Source organism: Saccopteryx leptura, chromosome 1 (assembly GCF_036850995.1).
Source record: "Saccopteryx leptura isolate mSacLep1 chromosome 1, mSacLep1_pri_phased_curated, whole genome shotgun sequence".
NCBI lineage: Eukaryota > Metazoa > Chordata > Mammalia > Chiroptera > Emballonuridae > Saccopteryx > Saccopteryx leptura.
In genome coordinates, this window is record NC_089503.1 from 341,017,383 (window position 1) to 341,036,910 (window position 19,528).

Consider the following 19,528-nt stretch of genomic DNA (forward strand, 5'->3'; position numbering starts at 1 on the left):
GTGTACCAATATCTGGTTCTCTTCTTCTAGGCAGATTACCCTTCCCAGCCTGGGCAGCCAGGGGGTGGAGCTAGCTCTGACCAATGATCTGTGAGAGGTGGGGCTGTGTTCCTCCTATGAAAAACAGAAGGGCAGAGGTGAGATCTCCAGACATTCTCATCCTTGTCGCACTAACCTTGTCGCAGGAGGCTGAGTGTTGGAAATAGTGCAACTATAAGTAGAGAAGCTTCTGTCCACCCCTTGCCAACCTCAGCAGATGTGTAGCTTGAACAAGGAGTAAACCTATGTTGTGTTATATTGTGATAGGGGGAGTTATTCTTTACTGTCTCATAACCTAGTCTAACTATTGTACATTCCCTCCCTTAACAGAACACACAGTAATTCCAGCTGAGCTTTTTATCCTAATATGATTTCAAGTTGAAAACTTCAGTGGATAGAGCATCGGCTTGGCCTACAGATGTTTTGGGTTTGATTCCCAGTCAGGGCACACAAAGGAAGCAACCATATGCTTCTCTCTCCCTCCTTATTCCCCCTAGTCTCCCTTATCACCTCAGGCACTGAGGATAGCTTGGTTGATTCAATCATCAGATCCAGAAGGGGGTTTCCAGATGAATCCTGGTCAGGCACATGCAAGGAGTCTATCTCCCCTCCTCTCACTTAAAAAGAAAAAAACTTCAGGGAGAAAACTTGCCTATTTTATGATGATGTCCTTAGCTCTGTGCAGTTGAATAGATTTCAACTCTTGCCATCCAAAGGGGTGGCAGATATATGTTTTCTCTCAAGTAAACTGACTGATTCCCTAATGGCTGCCTGGGGTAGTGTTTTGAAAATGATTCTGAGGCAAAGTCTTGACTACCCATGGAAGATAACACTATTAATTAATGACGTCTGTTGTGGGCGTGGGCACAGGGAGTGGGGGCAGCAGTGCTGGTCACTGCTATCCTTGTGTCTCACTGCTGTCGAAGGGATACACATACCCCTCAGTTATCAGAAATGGGAAGACCTTAGTGAGCCATTCTAGCCCACTCACCAGATGCCTCATGGGGAAAAAGAACTAGTAGATTCACCACTAATCCATTTTGAGATTGCAGATTTGATCACCTATCTTAATCAGAACGTTGGAGTCATATTGTGAAATCCTTCTTTAGAAGTAACTGTTTTTAATGACAAACTAGCCAGATAGTCTGCTCTATAGAGCAATCAGAATTCAGACAAGTCAGTCCTTTCAATCCATTACCACGACTGTCTACATTCATCTTACTGTTTTCCTGAGAGACACACCCAAGCTGAAGCTGGGGTAGAATGAGGCTACTTTCTGACAAGTGTAAATGTTATATGAATGTTTAGGGTCTGGTTGTCCCTGGGTTTCTTCTTCTCCCTCCTACTCCTTACTTAGACCCTTCAGCTCCCACCAGAACTTCCACCAGCACTGAAGGAGTAGCTTAATCCTCACTGAGGGCCACTCAGAGCCCAGTGTAGCATAGGCCCGTGTCTCCATAGACGGTAGCTCACTTACTCTTTACCATAATCCTAGGAGGCGAGTACAATGTTATTTTATTTTAATTAATTTATTTATTTATTATTTTTAGGTGAGAGGAGGGGAGATAGTGAGGCAGAGTCCCACATACACCCAACCAGGATCCACCCAGCAACCCCATCTAGGGTTAATACTCAAGTACTGAGCTATTTTTAATGCCTGAAGCTGATGTGCTCAGACCAACCAAGCTATCCTCAGTGCCCAGGGCAATGCTGGAACCAATTGAGCCTCTGGCTGCAGGAGGGGAAGAGGTAGAGAAGGGGGAGGGATGGAGAAGCAGATGATTGCTCTTCCCGTGTGCCCTGACCCAGAATGGAACCCGGGAGATTCATACACCACCTTATGAAACCTGTGTAGGGGGTGTGGCAGTCTCCCCTAGGTCTCTCAGTGCATGCCTTATGGTCTGCGGGAAGTCACTGTGTCCACAACAAGTGGTGACACAGGGTCATTATGACACATTAAGGAAATGTATTAGGATTCTCCAGAGAAACAGAACCAACAGGATGTGTGTGGGTGTGCATATCACCTTTCTTTGTTGGTTCCTTCCTTCCCTCCTTTCTTCCTTTTTCCTTCCTTCCTTCCTTCCTTCCTTCCTTCCTTCTTCCTTCCTTCCTTCCTTCCTTCCTTCCTTCCTTCCTTCCTTCCTTCCTTCTTTCCTTCCTTCCTTCCTTCCTTCCTCCTTCCTTCCTCCCGCCCTCCCTCCCTCTCTCCCTTCCTTCTTTCCTTCCTTCCTTTTTTCCTTTCTTTTTTTCTCTCTCTTTCTTTCCAGCTATATAGAGAGAGGAGTACAGATTTATTTTAAGGAATTGATCCATGTGATTACCCAAAATCTGCAGGTAGGCCAGTGGGCTACAGACCCAGGGCAGAGTGGCAGTTCGAGTCTAGGGCAGTCTTCCACCAGAATTCCTCTTAGCTTGAGATAGGTTAGTCTGTTTCTAGGAAGGCCTTCTACTGATTGGAGGATGACCAACCATATTATAGAGGCTGATCTGCTTCATTCACCCTTTACTAATTTAAATGTTAATATCATCTGAACACACACAAACATACACACACCCCACACACACTTTGACCAAATATCTAGGTATTATATCTTGGCCAAGTTGACCCTTAAAATTAACCATCACAGGAAGTCATGTTTTATTTTGGGCTAGGGTTCCCATCAGTACAGTCCCCTGCATCCTACATCAAACAAATCAACTTCCATAACTACATTGCAAAAATCCATCTGTCCCTCTGAGGAAAAGGAAGGTAATGAGGGGGTGTCATTCCCCCACCACTGAGATGTGCCCTAATCTGAGTTTTGTACTCAGCTTCTCTAACTACTGTTGCAATCCACATCATCTTTTCAAATCCCATGGGCCATTACAATAGAAGCAAAGGCATGTGCGGATGTCAATAAAGACACAAAGAAAGGGGAAAGTGCACGTCTTTTTAGTGGCTGTTAAAGAGATTCTCAACCATATGTCTCCACATGCTTCAATAAAATGGTATTTTCCTTTCGTGTAAAATGTGTTTAATTTTTTTCCAGACCCCGATGTCTGGAAATAACTGAGTTATGGGCAGAACTGTCCCATTTACACAGACATTTGTTTAGTTCAAGTGCAGGCTGAAGACTGAGCAGCAGACACTGGAGACTGCGGGTGAAATACAGTATAATAAGAACGCTGTTGCCGGGCTGTGAGGATTAGTGAAATGCTGAATGCAAAATGTAAGGAACTGTGCTAAATTTCTTTCATTTGCTCTCCCAGACCCCTTGCCACCCTTGCCCACCCTGCCCTGTGCCCTGGGAAACACACCCCGCGGAGGCTCTGGCTGCTGGTGCGTTGCTGTGGTCACCCAGTGGGAGCAATGGGGGGACGGGAAGGAGGGAGCAAAGTCAGTCTGGCCGGTGATTGTGAGGACCCCTCTCTGAGCTGGCACATGGGCTGGCCGTGTCCCTCAATCCAAGGTCACAGCTCCTTTCAGCCTCCTTCTCTGCAGGACCCTTGGGTTCGAGCTCCCCCCAGATAGGGGTGGTCCTGCTCCTCAGTATCACTAGCCCTCGGCTGCTGCCCTGCCCCGTGGGCTTATCCTCCTCCCTGGCCACAGCCTATGAATGGCCCCTTCACCAGATGCTCTTCCAATTCCCTAATCTGAGTGTGCTACTTCTGCCTGCTGGGGCCAACTATAAAGGTGCTCGACATATGATCTTTTTCCTTTTTTTAAAAAAGAGTTGGGATAAAAAAAAATGTCTCTAAAACATTTCTGAGTTTTTTGCAACCGTAATTGAACAAATACCTTCTGATGTTACTCAATGTATTTTAAGCACCCACGTAATAACATCCCCCCTTAAATCCAAAGCCCAACACAATTATTCTTTACTCTGCTATGAGAATCACGATTCCTTCAGTGTTTCCCTTTTTATCCTAGTTTCAAGGAAACGCAGCCGTGAATGCAGAATTTCCTGTCAATGATGAATTCAGTCAAATAGTAACAACTATTGCTCTACCCCTTGAAATGTTTTTGAAAACTAGTTTTCATCCTACTTTGATGTTGTCTTTTTTCACTGTTTTTAGTCTGGTGAGGCACCTACATTTTTTTTTGACTAAGTAGAAAATATTTATACATCTTAATTAATAAGTATTTCAACATAAAAGTCAGGCCTGAATCAGCAGTAAGAAACCTAGGATCACAAAGATCTACCTGAAAACAAGGCCCAGAGGCAAGGCAAGAAGCAGGCGGAAGGCAGAGCCTACCCACAGGCCCCTGGATCCAGGCAGCTGTCCCCAGCCAGGCCCTTGTCTCCACCCAATGGAAGTAACCCCATCCTTGATACTATTTCTGTTTCTTCAGTTCCCTGTGGACCTTAGCAGAGATTTAGTGTTGGTCAAATAAGTTTGTAAATATGATATATATGTTTGCTTGCTTATAGTTTGCATTGGGTGTGGGGGACAGGCTGTAAGCAGGCAGGGTCCTTATAGCCTAAGGCTTAGTTTTAAACCTAAGCTTTTCCCCATACCCTTGACTGTTGCATGATAGGAGGTGGTGCATTCTTACAAGGAATCCCATTTAAGCCTCAGATAAGTGGCTTTGTATCAGAGACTTCCTTATTTGTATATTGGATTAAAGGTTTTGATTTCTACACTATAAAATGGGGCAGAAGAGCCCATGCTGGAGGACAGCAGAGAAAGGCCACGTGGAGGAGAGGAGAAGCAGCCAAGATGATGGAGTGCTGAAGAAGAAGCCAGTTTGTGCAGAGAGAAGGAGATGGGGAACAGAGGTGAATAGGCTGATGAGGTAGAAACCTTTGATTCTAGGAAACTCTAATAAGTCAGTGGCTTTGGGAGCCCTGAATGGAAAGGGAAGTGTGTATTTCTTGCCCACTGGGTACAAGCTAGGATTAAAGGTAATGGCCCACCAGTTCTTGGCTCCGTTGTTTCATTGCCGTCTGTCCGAATCAAATGTGAACCTGCATGAGCCAGGCAGCTGTGATAATGCCCACGGCTACTGGCTTTACATTTAGGTACAGCCCAAACTTACTCTTGGTGTGGGGCTCCTGTCTTGGTCAGCAAGGTCAGCACAAAAAACATGAAAATCACGAAGACTGCGAGACCAACCCAAAATCCAATCACAATGGAATCTGCAAGACAGTTAATACTGGGATTAGTATTTCACAACAGCTGAAAAACTTCAACATTCAAGGAATCTGAGCTTTTTGGTACATGAAATGAGACAGGATGTCCACAATCTTATGAGACAATCTCGACTCCTCCATCACCTGGGGACAGGTGAGATGCAGGGAAGGAGGGAGAGAGAAGAGCCTGTGTTGGGTCCAGGTTCCTGTATCAGGTAACACTAAGAGACCAGCCTTATTGACCCTTGGCTTCCATATCCCAATAAAGGAACCGAGGACAGACCACAGGTTGTCGAGTTCCCCAAGATTCCACTGAAGTGTCTTGAATTAGAAAATACACACACACACACACACACACACACACACACACACACACACAAGAAAATACAGTTTTTAGTAGAAACTGCAATGTAAAGTTTAAAATGAATTCTGATTCAAACCAGCCCCATTCTGCATTTTCACTTCTGCTCCTGCAGGAACAGCTCGGGTCCCGGTACCTCTGGCTGAGGACACACAAACGGCCTCCAGCACTGTCTCCTGTCCTTTCTCGTGCTTCATCTCTGCATGAACCTGCTCCATCACAGCTCGTAACACTGCTCTTCTATGAAAAACTTCAACAAACACACACCTGACCTTTTCCAGGGTAAAAGAGATCCCGTACGTAAAACACTTTATTCAATGTTGGGCATCTGAAAGGAAGGTACCCACATTTGCATGCTAGTATTGTTACAATTACTTTCTCCCAGCATACACCTACTTTAAAACCCATGTTTCCAATCAGGCTAGAGGATATTGTCTCTCTCAATCTACCTTAACTCTTAGCCACAACTCTCTAATCCTCAAGCCTTTTTAGAGGCTCTTGCCTTTACCTGGTGTAAGGCCAGGAGCCGCCATCGTGGCCATTCACATGCAGGTTCACATTGGATTCGGACAGTTGGTAAAGAAACAACGGAGCCACAAACTGATGGGCTGTCATCTTTAATTCTAGCTTGCACCCGGCGGGCAAGTAAAAATACACACTGGGCTCCAAAACCCACTCACATTCAGTGCTCACAAAGCTACTGACTTATCCGAGTTTCCTAGAATCAGAGGTTTCTAGCTCACCAGCCTTATTCTCCTCAGTTCCCCCTCTCCTTCCTTATCCCAGATACAAACTCTGCACAAACTGGCATCTCACTCAGCACTCTGCCATCTTGGCTGCTTCTCCTGGCCACATGGCCTCTTTCTGCTCTCTGCTCTGCTCTCTCCTCTAATGATAATCTCAGGAACCAAGAGCGTAAGCTCCTGTTCTGCCCCCATTTTATAGTGTAGATTCATAACCTTTAATCCAATATAAAAAATAGGGAAGTCTCTACTACAAAGTCACTTCTCTGAGGTATGATTGGATTGTACCGCCCCACATCAAAAAGGGTGGGAAAGGCTTAATCCCAAAACCAAGCCCCAGGCTTCAAGGATTCTGCCTGCCCACAGCCAGCCCCCAACACACATTAATATCACCTGGGCAATGGCCTCACGTGGGCAGTGTCATCTTTAACAAAGTGAGCATAATACATTTTATCCGCCCAACACCTGGTGTCAATAAAAAAAAACCTTCCAAACCTGTAAAAGGTTTTATGAGTTTATTTGAACCAAACTGTTGACAATTGCAGAGAAAAAAAGTCTCAATGGATTGAGAAAATGCTCTGAAATAATGGCGGTTCCACCACTTATTTTATGCATTAGAATCAAAGGGAAAGACGAAAGGGGGTTACATGAAATCGATTGGTGATAGATTAGGGAGGTGGGACAAAGCAAAGCAGGAAAATCGTTGGGATTGGATAAAAAAGAAAATGTATACACTAAAAGCTTTTTTACATAGTGTAAGGCCAGGAGCCGCCATCGTGGCCATTCACATGCAGGTTCCCATTGGATTCGGGCAGACGATAAATAAATGGCGGAGTCAGAGGATGGGGGGCCATCCTATTTATTGGTGTCTCACCAAGACAGGCAAACCACAAAAGAAGACAAGGGAAAAGCAGAAAACCAGCTCTTCCCATGAAGGGCAAGGGATCAGGGAAGCCCCTGCAATTGTGATAGCAGGAACTGTGTGTCCAAGCTCCTGGTCTGTCCCACTTTATAGTGTAGAAAACCAAAATCCCTTAATCCAATATACAAACAAGGAAGTCTCCGATACAAAGTCACTTATCCAAGGCATAATTGGATTCCTCATGAGAGTGCACCACCCAGATCATACAATCAGTCAAGGGTGTGGGGAAAAGCTTAGTCCTAAAACCAAACCCCAGGCTACAACGACCTGGCCTGCTTATAGCCTGTCCCCCACACCCAATATAAGTCACAAGCGAGCAAACATATATATCATATTTACAAACTTATTTGACCAACACATAGAGAGGGACAAGACAGGTTAAATTAATTAACATTATAAATAATAACAGTGAAAGGGTTTGTTGGTTCCTGCACTGGTGGGATGCTTGCCCTGAGGGGGCAGAAAAAAGATTACCCCCACACCTCAAAGGCATGTTATCAGGTACATTATTGCAGATGTAAAAGGCAACAGACAGACTTCAAAGCAAACACTGACCTTTGTTCAGTTAGAGAATTACTCCCTAGGACATGACTACCCACCATAAACTGCTTTCAGTAAAAAGGTTTCAACTTCAGACCATCCTGTGCATTTACTTTAAGCCCCAGAGACTGTAACAACACCATGCAGGCTTATCCTGAGCTTGTCAGATTCAGCATGTGGCCCCTTTTTCATCCACACTGGCTAGATCAATTTTCCCAACCTCGAGCTGATCAAAGTTTCTCCATCCTTCAAAGCTGTAAAGCCAGTAGCCACGGCCACCATCACAGCCACCTGGCCCATGCAGGTTCGCATTTGATTTGAACAGATGGTAATGAAACAACAAAGCCAGGAACTGGTGGGCCATTAGCTTTAATCCTAGCTTGCCCTGGCGGGCAAGTAAAAACACACACTGGGCTCCAAAACCCAATCATTCAGCTCTCACAAAGCTACTGACTTATCTGAGTTTCCTAGAATCAAAGGTGTCTACCTCACCAGCCTTATTCACCTCTGTTCCCCATCTCCTTCTCTCTGCACAAACTCTGTACTAACTGGCTTCTACTTCAGCACTCCGCCATCTTGGCTACTTCTCCTTTCCTCCACGTGTCCTTTCTCTGCTCTCCTCTCTAATGCTAATCTCAGGAACCAAGAGAGAGCAAGCTCCCGGTCTGCCCCATTTTATAGTGTAGAAATCAAAACCTTTAATCCAATATACAAACAAGGAAGTCTCTGATACAAAGTCACTTAGGGTGGGAAAAACTTAGTCTTCCCCCCCCACCCCCGGAAGCTGGAAACAGGGAGGCAGTCAGACAGACTCCCGCATGCGCCCAACCGGGATCCACTCGGCATGCCCACCAGGGTGCAATGCTCTGCCCCTCTGGGGCGTCGCTCTGTTGCATCCAGAGCCATTCTAGCGCCTGAGGCAGAGGCCACAGAGCCATCCTCAGTGCCCGGGCCATCTTTGCTCCAATGGAGCCTTGGCTGAAGGAGGGGAAGAGAGAGACAGAGAGGAAGGAGAGGGGGAGGGGTGGAGAAGCAGATGGGTGCTTCTCCTGTGTGCCCTGGCCGGGAATCGAACCTGGGACTCCCACACGCCAGGCCGACGCTCTACTGCTGAGCCAACCGGCCAGGGCCGGCTTAGTCTTAAAACTAAGCCTTAGCTGACCTGTGGTGGCGCAGTGGATAAAGCGTCAACCTGGAAATGCTGAGGTCGCCGGTTCAAAACCCTGGGCTTGCCTGGTCAAGGCACATATGGGAGTTGATGCTTCCTGCTCCTCCCCCCTTCTCTCTCTGTCTCTCTCCTCTCTTTCTCTCCCTCTCTCTCTCCTTTCTAAAATGAATTTAAAAAATAATAATAAAAAAAACTAAGCCTTAGGCTACAACGACCCCACCTGCCTACAGCCTGTCCCGCACACCCACTGCAAACTACAAGCAAGCTAACATATATATTATATTTACAAACTTATTTGACCAACAAAAGCCCATTCCTTCCACCATCCCCTTCACCAAGTCTGTACTCATTTCCCCAGCTGATGTACTCTCTCTCTCCTTTGAACTCCATGGCATTTTTGTCTGTGCTTCTCTACATGGGCTCTTCTTTGACCCTATCTTGGGTCATAGTCACTAGTGTATGTATCTGGGACAGGGTTGAGACTGATTGTCTATAGCAGGGGTCCCCAAACTACAGCCTGCGAGCCGAATGTGCCCCCCTGAGGCCATTTATCTGGCCCCCGCCGCACTTCCAGAAGGGGCACCTCTTTCATTGGTGGTCAGTGAGAGAGGAGCACATTGACCATCTCATTAGCCAAAAGCAGGCCTATAGTTCCCATTGAAATACTGGTCAGTTTGTTGATTTAAATTTATTTGTTCTTTATTTCAAATATTCTATTTGTTCCCGTTTTGTTTTTTTACTTTAAAATAAAATATGTGCAATGTGTATAGGGATTTGTCATAGTTTTCTTTATAGTTCGGCCCTCCAACGGTCTGAGGGACAGTGAACTGGCCCTGTATGGCCAGTATCCACAGTCACCATCACAGCAGCCAGGCCCATGCAGGTTCACATTGGATTCAGACAGTCAGTAAAGAAACAATGGAGCCAAAAACTGATGGGCCATCATCTTTAATCTTAGCTTGCATCTGGCAGGCAAGTAAAAACACACACTGGGCTCCAAAACCCACTCATTCAGTGCTCACAAAGCTACTAACTTATCCGAGTTTCCTAGAATCAAAGGTTTCTAGTTCACCAGCCTTATTCACTTCTGTTCCCCATCTCCTTCTCTCTGCACAAACTCTGCACAAACTGGCTTCTCACTCAACACTCTGCCATCTTGGCTGCTTCTCCTGGCCCCCTCCACGTTGTCTTTCTCTGCTCTCTGCTCTCTCTGCTCTAATGATAATTTCAGGAACCAAGAGAGCAAGCTCCCGTTCTACCCCTATTTTATAGTGTAGAAATCAAAACCTTTAATCCAATATACAAAATAGGGAAGTCTCTAATACAAAGTCACTTATCTGGGACGTGATGGGATTGCACCACCCCACATCAAAAAGGGTGGAGCCCTGGCCGGTTGGCTCAGTGGTAGAGCGTTGGCCTGGCGTGCAGGAGTCCCGGGTTCAATTCCCGGCCAGGGCATACAGGAGAAGCACCCAACTGCTTCTCCACCCTCCCCTTCTCCTTCCTCTCTGTCTCTCTCTTCTCCTCCCACAGCCAAGGCTCCATTGGAGCAAAGTTTGCCTGGGCACTGAGGAAGGCTCCATGGCCTTTGCCTCAGGCACTAGAATGGCTTTGGTTGCAACAGAGCAACACCCCAGATGGGCAGAACATCACCCCCTGTTGGTTATGCTGGGTGGATCCTGGTCAGGCGCATGCGGGAGTCTGTCTGACTGCCTCCCCATTTCCAACTTCAGAAAAAAGAAAAAAAAAAAAGGGGCGGGAAAGGCTTAGTCCTAACACCAAGCCCCAGCTACAAGCATCTTGCCTGCCCACAGCCCGCCCCCAACACACATTAATATCACCTGGGCGACAGGCTTCCATGTGGGCAGCACCATCTTAAACAAAGTGAGCATAATATATTTTATCTGCCCAACAGGCCCCCTGTGTAAAAAGTTTGAGGATCCCTGGTCTATAGAACCTGGCACATATATAATAGGGTCTCAAATCAAGGAGAGAGCAGATTTGAACTATTTTGCATTTTCTGATTTATTCTAAGACATTAACCTTTGTAGGAATACAGTGAGAATATTTAGCTAGTTTTTTAAAATGACTTATACTCTACATGTGTTTAAAAGCAAAGCATTATTATAAGTAAATTCTAATTTATTTTTTCTAAAGCAAAGAAATCAGATTAGCAATTTATTCTGTATAATTCATATTTTCATTCTACATATACTATTACCTAAAGATTAACAACTTTTATTCAACAATGTGTTGAATAAACAGCACTTTGGATATAGAACTAATTTATCTTTCCTGGGGTTAAACATGTCAAAGAAATAGAAATTATAGACTTCATCTTATAATATAATGGAAATGAGGCCTAAAAAAGACATAAGGACAAGTTCCAAAAAACACATGTAAACAAGTACAACTGACATGTTGTTGGTCAAATAAGTTTGTAAATATGATGTATATGTTTGATCGCTTATAGTTTGCATTGGGTGTGGGGGACAGGCTGTAAGCAGGCAGGGTCATTATAGCCTAAGGCTTAGTTTTAAGACTAAACTTTTCCCCACACCCTTGACTGTTGCATGATAGGGAGTGGTGCAGTCTCATGAGGAATCCCATTATGCCTCAGATAAGCGACTTTGCATCAGAGACTTCCCTGTTTGTACATTGGACCAAAGGTTTCTTCTATTTCTACACTACAAAATGGGCCAGAGGAGCCCATGCAGAAGAAAAGCAAAGAAGAACAGAGAAAGGCCATGTGGAGGAGAAGAGGCAGCCAAGCTGGCGGAGTGCTGAAGGAGAAGCCAGTTTGTGCAGGGAGAAGGAGATGGGAAACAGAGGTGAATAAAGCTGGTGAGGTAGACACTTTTGATTCTAGGAAACTCAGATGAGTCAATGGCTTTGGGAGCCCTGAATGGAAAGGGAAGTGCTTTCCCACTGTTTGTATGTATTTCTTGCCCGCCGGGTGCAAGCTAGGATTAAAGGTAATGGCCACCAGTTCTTGGCTCCATTGTTTCATTATTGTCTATCTGAATCAAATGCGAACCTGCATGGGCCAAGCAGCTGTGATGGTGGCCGTGGCTACTGGCTTTACACATGTAATAATAATATCTCAATTATGGGGCTCAGACTGTGAAACAACGTACAAATAAACAACAGCACACTGGACTTTATGAGCTGTCTATATAGTGAAAGCAAATTCTAAAATGACACTCTAGCATTATATTTAAATCCTCAGTTAAGAACTCAATCTAGTTGCATGGATTCACTTTTCAAGTCTGTTTACTTGGAAGGAGTTCTCACGAGGACAGCTTCCACACTGCAAATGGTAGCAGCATTTCCATCAGCCCCCCGCATCCTAAACCCAGGATGGTCAGAGGTGGAAAGGGGGTGCCTCTCACCCAGCCCTGACCCTTCCATCCTCCCTTCTAGTGCCCCAGAAAGCTAATCAAAAAGCAACAATAATGAGGACATAAGAGGGTCACAGTCCTCAGAGGAGTAATGGGGAAGAAGAGCGGTGAGCTTCTGTGGTTATAATTTGAGAATCTCCTCACCCTGGTCAAGAAACTCAGTTGGTTATAGAGTATTGTTCAATACACCAAGGTTGTGGAGTCATTCCATGGTTAGGGCATTGTTGGGCAGATAAAATGTATTATGCTCACTTTGTTAAAAATGGCACTGCCCAACGTGAGGCCGTCGCCCAGGTAATATTAATGTGTGTTGAGAATCCTTGTAGCCTGGGGCTTGGTTTTGGGATTAAACCTTTCCCACCCTTTTTGATGTGGGGTGGTACAATCCAATCATGCCTCAGAGAAGTGTCTTTGTATTAGAGACTTCCCTATTTTGTATATTGGATTAGAGGTTGTGAAGCTACAATATAAAAGGGGGGCAGAACGAGAGTTTGCTCTCTTGGTTCCTGGGATGATTAGCATGAGAGAGCAGAGGGAGCAGAGCAGAGAGCAGAAAGAGGCCATGTGGCCAGGAGAAGCAGCCAAGATGGCGGAGTGCTGAGTGAGATGCCAGTTTGTGTAGTGTTTGTATCTGAGATAAGGAAGGAGATGGGGAACTGAGGAGAATAAGGCTGGTGAGCTAGAAACCTTTGATTCTAGGAAACTCGGATAAGTCAGTAGCTTTGTGAGCACTGAATGTGAGTGGGTTTTGGAGCCCAGTGTGTATTTTTACTTGCCCACCGGGTGCAAGCTAGAATTAGAGACTATGGCCCATCAGTTTTTGGCTCCGCTATTTCTTTACCGACTGTCCGAATCCAATGCGAACCTGCATGGGCCAGGCTGCTGTGATAGTGGCCGTGGCTTCTGGCTTTACAGGCATATACAGAAATCAACCAATGATGCATAAATAAGTGGAATAACAAATCAATGCCCCCCCTTCCTCTCTCTAAAATCAATCAATAAAAAAATTAAAAAATAATTTGAGGATCTCTGTGATCCAACAATATTTCAAAATGTTTCCTTGATTGATAGATAAAATGACTTCTCAGCTGCCGTCCAGAGAACAGTGCAGGCCTGAAGGAGGAGGAAGGGCTAGAAACAGAACATTCTCATCCCACACTCTGAGGTTGTAGTTAATTTGTTTGCTATTCTCTCTCTTGTAGCCTTTACTTTAAAATGTAGCAAAAAGTTTACCTTTGCAGGAATGTCAAGAAAAGCTTACATTGAGGAGGGACTTGACAATTAGGTGAGTTTATATCAGAATGGTTGTTTGTAATAGCCTAGCCACAGGCCCAGGAGCATGGAGGATCCAGCTGTTTCTGGGAGACACCTGACCTCAGTTGTCTTTAAATTTTACCAAGGACACCAGATAGGACTATGCTGATTAGGTCTTAGCTACATCAGAAGAACTTTCAGAGGAGGTGTTTCTGCAGCTCAATCCCCCTCCCCCTGCTCATCATCAAGTCAGTGATCAAGGCAACAAACCAAGATGTGCTAATCTGAGCATGTCCAGGTGCACCTAACCCCATGCCAGAAAATACCTGCAGCAGCCCCAATATCAAACATTCTTTCCTGCAGCTCAGGCTGACACCCTTTGTTGGTCTCAGCCCGCCTGCACTCAGGCGTTTTTAAAAATAAATTTTCCTTTTGGAACACATCAGCTTCATGTGTTCAGTTTGCTCTGCGGTTTCTGCCTTTCACTGATAATGTGGCATCTACATTTCTCATCACAATATGTTTTATTTACCCTTCTTTATTTATGTATTTTTGCTTATTCATATTCCCCTTGAAAAATTTTCTACTTCCTTAAATTATTTCCTTTAATTCTCCTCTGCCACGTGGGCTGACCACAGGGCACTTTTTCACACTAAGCCCCTTTCCAGGACGATGGGAGATTTCCACCCAGAAATATACAAACTCTCTTGGAATGTTATTTATATACCAAGTTTTACGTGGTAAAATGGGGAACACACAGCCCCTGACCTTCCTCAAAACACTCTTTCTTGGGAGGAAGTCAGCACAGAGGTTGATACAGAGTGAGATTCTAATGAGTCCAGTGGTTAAGGAAGCCAAGAGAAGCCTTCCAAAGTGGCTTTTAGCAGCCACTTCTGTCCTGTCTAGGAACTGAGCTACATAGAGAGCATTACAGTAGCAGAGCAGAGCAAATTGCCAATGGACTTGCAAATGAAATGTGTCATAACAAAAAAAATTTCCCTTTAACCTTACCTCCGCTGAATGAAAGAAAATAACAGCTGAAAGTGGACAGCTGCATGCTCGTCACTAGTATGACCTTGTTCTCCATGAGGTATTTTCTTTTTTTTTTTTTTTTTTTTGTATTTTTCTGAAGCTGGAAATGGGGAGAGACAGTCAAACAGACTCCCGCATGCGCCTGACCGGGGTCCACCCGGCATGCCCACCAGGGGGCGATGCTCTGCCCCTCCGGGGCGTCGCTCTGCCACCTGGGGCAGAGGCCAAGGAGCCATCCCCAGCGCCCGGGCCATCTTTGCTCCAATGGAGCCTTGGCTGTGGGAGGGGAAGAGAGAGACAGAGAGGAAGGAAGGTGGGGTGGAGAAGCAGATGGGCGCTTCTCCTATGTGCCCTGGCCAGGCCGATGCTCTACCGCTGAGCCAACCGGCCAGGGCCGAGGTATTATTTTCTATTCTAGGATAGGTCCACCCCATCACCTGTCCTCTCCACCTCCCAAGAATAAATTGTGACCTTTCCATCTTGTGGTTGTATGAAAAACAAAGGTTAATATTTAATTTGAAACAGGAGATTCAGAACACCAGAGAGCATTGTCCTCACACCACTTCTGGTCCTTAAGGAATCAGGGTCAGTTCTGTGTATGAACTCCTGCCAAGGAGCCAACAGTGATGTTCCAGCACTTGTCTCTATTGTACTCCCAATGACATGTCTTACTCCAAGCCTTAACAAGCTCTAGCTCTGCCTCTCAGCTCAGTGGCCTGTCTTCCTGCTGATGTATCCATGCATGTATCAAGCATTATCTGCAAGCTGGCATATGACAAAAACATGGGATATAGCCACCAATGATGCCTCAGAGTAAGAGAATGCTCCTTTAGTCTTTCCTCAACAGAGCAGCCAGAATGGTCCTGCTATGATGTAACTGTATCCACTCTTGGATTTATAGGCTTTTGCATCTGCTTCTCTAAGAACAGGTGGTCCTACCTAGCCAAGCCCTTCATAATGTCCCTTCTTCTTTCTCTTCTTCCCTTCATAGAAAAATTCTTGAGAGATTTTTCCTTTCCTCTTATTTTTTCCTTGAACCAATTCCATCATCCTTTTACTACCCTCACTCACTAAAACTGCTTTTAAAATTATAGCCAGTAGCTTCTACACTGTAAATCAAACAGTTAACTCTTAGTCTTCAACTACCTTAACGTACAAGTATTTGACACAGACCGTTGTCTCATCCTTGAAACCTTTTCTTCACTTGCCTTCCAGGAAACCACATTTGCCCAGTTTCCTTCCTATCTTTCTATAAATTCCACTCAAGCTCCTTTGCTGCTGTCTTCTCAACATCTCCCAATTTCCAAATGCTAGCATGCCCCAGGACTCAACTCTTAGACCTCCGTAGTTTTCTACCTACACTCGTTCATCCAATCTCTTAGGTTTGAATTCCACTTGTATGCTGATGACTCTCAAATTTCACTGCACTTCTCTCCCCGCATGTCTCCTCAGATGTCTGATAAGTCTCAATTTAACAGATGCCAGACTGAGCTCAGAAGGCCCTTGCTTCTCCTATAGTCTTTCCCGTCTCAGTTAATGGCAAGTTATCATGCCAGTAACTCAAGTCACAAAACTTCAAATCATCCTGGGTTCTTCTCTTTCTCTTTCACCCTCTTGCTAACCTATTGACAAATACTGTCTGATCTACCTTCTTTTTTTTATTTTAAGATTTTATTCATTTTAGAGAGGAGAGAGAGAAAGGGAGAAGGGGGGAGGAGTAAGAAGCATCAACTCCTCTATGTGCCTTGACCAGGCAAGCCCAGGGTTTTGAACCAGTAACCTCAGCATTCCAGGTCAACATTTTATCCACGGCACCACGACAGGTCAGGCAGTCTGATCTATCTTCAAAATATATCCAGAATTCTAACTTCTCTCTACTCCACTCCCATATGGGCCAAGCCACCATCATCAGCTGCCTGAACTGCAAAAGCTCTGTGTCTAGTCTCTGCTTCTAATCTCATCCCCTTCCTTCCTTGGCTGCAGAGCGGTTTTATTGAAACCTAAGCCAGATGCCTCTTATCTTCTCCACAAATTACTTCTCAAAAAAAAAAAAAAAAAAAGCCAAAGTCCTAGCCTGACCTCTGAGGCCCCAGTTCCCTGTTCCACATTGCCTGACTTCATCTCCTACTGCTCTGCCTCTTACTCACTCCCCTGGCACAATGCTGGCCTACTTGTTGCACTTTGGAGGCTCCATTGCACAGCTGCACGAAGCAGTTTCTGGAATGCTTTTGCCCAGATATCTTATAGCTCAGTTTCTTACTTCCTTAAAGTCTTTTCTCAAATTTTTCATTCTCAGTAAGAAATTTCTTCCATGGCCACCCTATACTTTTATTTCCACACTCCACATCTCCTTTCCTCACTTTATTTTTCCTTTTATTTATTACCATCTTGAAAGGCAAAAACCATGGCTGAACTGAAAATATGAGGCTAGTGTGTTCCAAAAGGAAAGTTTATTTTTAAAATGAGCTGAGAAGAGCAAAGGGTGTCAGCCTCAAGCTGTGCGAGAGAGCATTATATACAGGGGTTGCTGCAGACATTTGCTGGCAAGGGGTGTGATGTACCTGGATATGCCCAGATTAGTATATCCTGGCTGTGGCCTTGGTCACTGATTTGATGATGAGCAGGGGGAGGGGGATTCAGCTGCAGAAACACGAGTTCTCTCTGATGTAGCACAGGCCTAGTCAGAGTGGTCCTTTCTGGTGTCCTTGGTAAATCTTGCAGCCCAGAAGTCAGGAATCTCCCAGGAACAGCTAGAACCTGGTGCCCCTGGGCCTGTGGCTAGGCTTTTACAAACAACCATTGTGATTTAAACTTCCCTAATGGTCAGGAGCCCCAATGTAAGTTTTCCCTGACATTTCTGCAAAGGTAAATTTTTTACTACATTTCAAAGTAAAGGCCAGAAAGCCATTAAGAGAGAGAACAGCAGCAGATTAACTATAACATCATAGTGGGGACTAAGAATGTTCTGTTTTGAGCCCTAGTGGGAAGTTGGGTGAGGAAAATTTGAGTTTTATTTTTTTTAATTTTTTATTTATTTAATTAATTGTCTTCACATAGATTCTAGGGTCACCCTGAATGCATCCCTCCTCCCCCATATTCCCCTCAACATCTCCCTGGTCCCCCTCCTGACAGCACCCTCCCCCCTTTCCTTCAGGTTTATCCCATCCTATCATCCTTTCCCTCTGTCCTCTTTTCCTCTGGCCCCTTTGATCTCTCCTCTGTCTCAATTCCATTCCTCAGTTCACATTGTTCACTGGATTCCTCAAATGAGTGAGGTCATATGATATTTTTCTTTCTCTGCCTGGTTTATTTCACTCAACATAATAGTTTCCAGGTCCTTCCATATTGTTGCAAAAGGTAAGATTTTCTTTTTTTTCATAGCCCCATAAGTATCCCATAGTATATATGTACCACTGCTTTTTAATCCACTTGTCCACTGACGGCCACTTGGGCTATTTCCAGATCTTCGCTATTGTGAACAATGCTGCCATAAACATGGGGGTGCATTTCTTTCTTTCAGTCAGTGATATGGTGTCCTTGGGATATATTCCTATAAGTGGGATGGCTGGGTCAAAGGGCAGTTCCATTTCTAATTTTTTGAGGAATCTCCATACTGTTTTCCACAGTAGCTGCACCAGTCTGCATTCCCACCAGCAGTGCAGGAGGGTTCCCTTTTCTCCACATCCTCACCAGCACTTATTATGTGTTGTTTTGTTAATGAGCGCCATTCTGACTGTGTGAGGTGGTATCTCATTGTGGTTTTAATTTGCATTTCTCTAATGATTAGTGATGTTGAACATTTTTTTCATCTATTGGCCATCTGTATGCCCTCTTTGGAGAAGTGTCTATTTGGGTTTTGTGCCCATTTTTTGATTGGATTGTTTGTCTTCCTGGTGTTGAGTTTTATAAGTTCTTTATGTTGTAAATTTTGGTTATTAACCCCTTATCAAATGTATTGTCAAATATGTTCTCCCATTGTGTGGTTTGTCTTTTTATTCTGTTCTTATTGTCTTTAGCTGTGCAAAAGCTTTTTAGTTTGATATAGTCCCATTTGTTTATCCTGTGGAATTTTGAGTTTTAAAGGGGCTCTGGACTTAAACCTAACACATCTGTCATAGTTTGTTCATTTAACTTATTTTTTGTCTGTCCCACTTGAATGCAAAATCCATAACAGAAAGTATTTTTGTCTTTTCTTTTCACTTTGTATCTCCAATGCTTAAAATAGTACTGCACAAAATAGGTGTTTAATAAATACGTGTTTAATGAACAAATGTCCATTACTCTCGTACCCAATAGATGTCAGACATATGTCCATTTCTGATACATTATAAGGTTTAATACCAGATTAAAAATTAAGGGCAAAAGAAAAATCCAAATGAGCATCAGAGGTTGTTTCTCAGATGACAGACCCTTTGAAGGTAGGAATCTTAATTTAAGCAAGCAGAAGAACTTAATCCAATTAAAAAAGTAGCTATTGTTGCCATGTATAATCTGTTATAGGTATACCAAATGAAGATGGCTTCTATGAACCTTCCTATCCTGACCTTGAATGTCTTGCTTCTATTCTTTCGAACCTAAACTGAACTGGCTTTGAATTTTGTGTAGCAAAACAAGGAGCTACACTTGAATGTCAGGAATCACAGCACTGAAATGGAAGAGACTCTACCAATGTACACAGTGCAACAGTTGACTTCATCTCCTTTATTTTCCTGTGTATATGGGGGATTAAAATTTTTTTGTTTTTATTATTCTTTCCTTTGTCTCTCATATACTGTAGGTTCCTGAAGCTAAGGACACCTAACTTTAAACAAATCTCTTATTGAATCAGAACAGCATTTTTTTTTTCTGTTGCAAATGTAAAAATAACAACACTCCTTCTTAATGATACAGTATGGAAATATGTAATGTGTCACACTTCTGCCTATGTTTTGCAGAAATTTCTTCTAGTTATAAT

The 19,528-nt window shown here is 44.2% G+C and overlaps 1 protein-coding gene across 3 annotated transcripts in view; it reads right to left on the reverse strand.

The window, feature by feature from the left end:
• MRAP2 (melanocortin 2 receptor accessory protein 2) overlaps positions 1-19,528 on the reverse strand; it is a 66,764-nt gene that overhangs the window by 11,331 nt on the left and 35,905 nt on the right. For all 3 annotated transcript variants that reach the window (XM_066361339.1, XM_066361340.1, XM_066361341.1), the window contains one exon: positions 5,060-5,159. In XM_066361339.1, the coding sequence (XP_066217436.1) occupies positions 5,060-5,159 (100 nt within the window). The remainder of the gene's footprint in view (positions 1-5,059; positions 5,160-19,528) is intronic.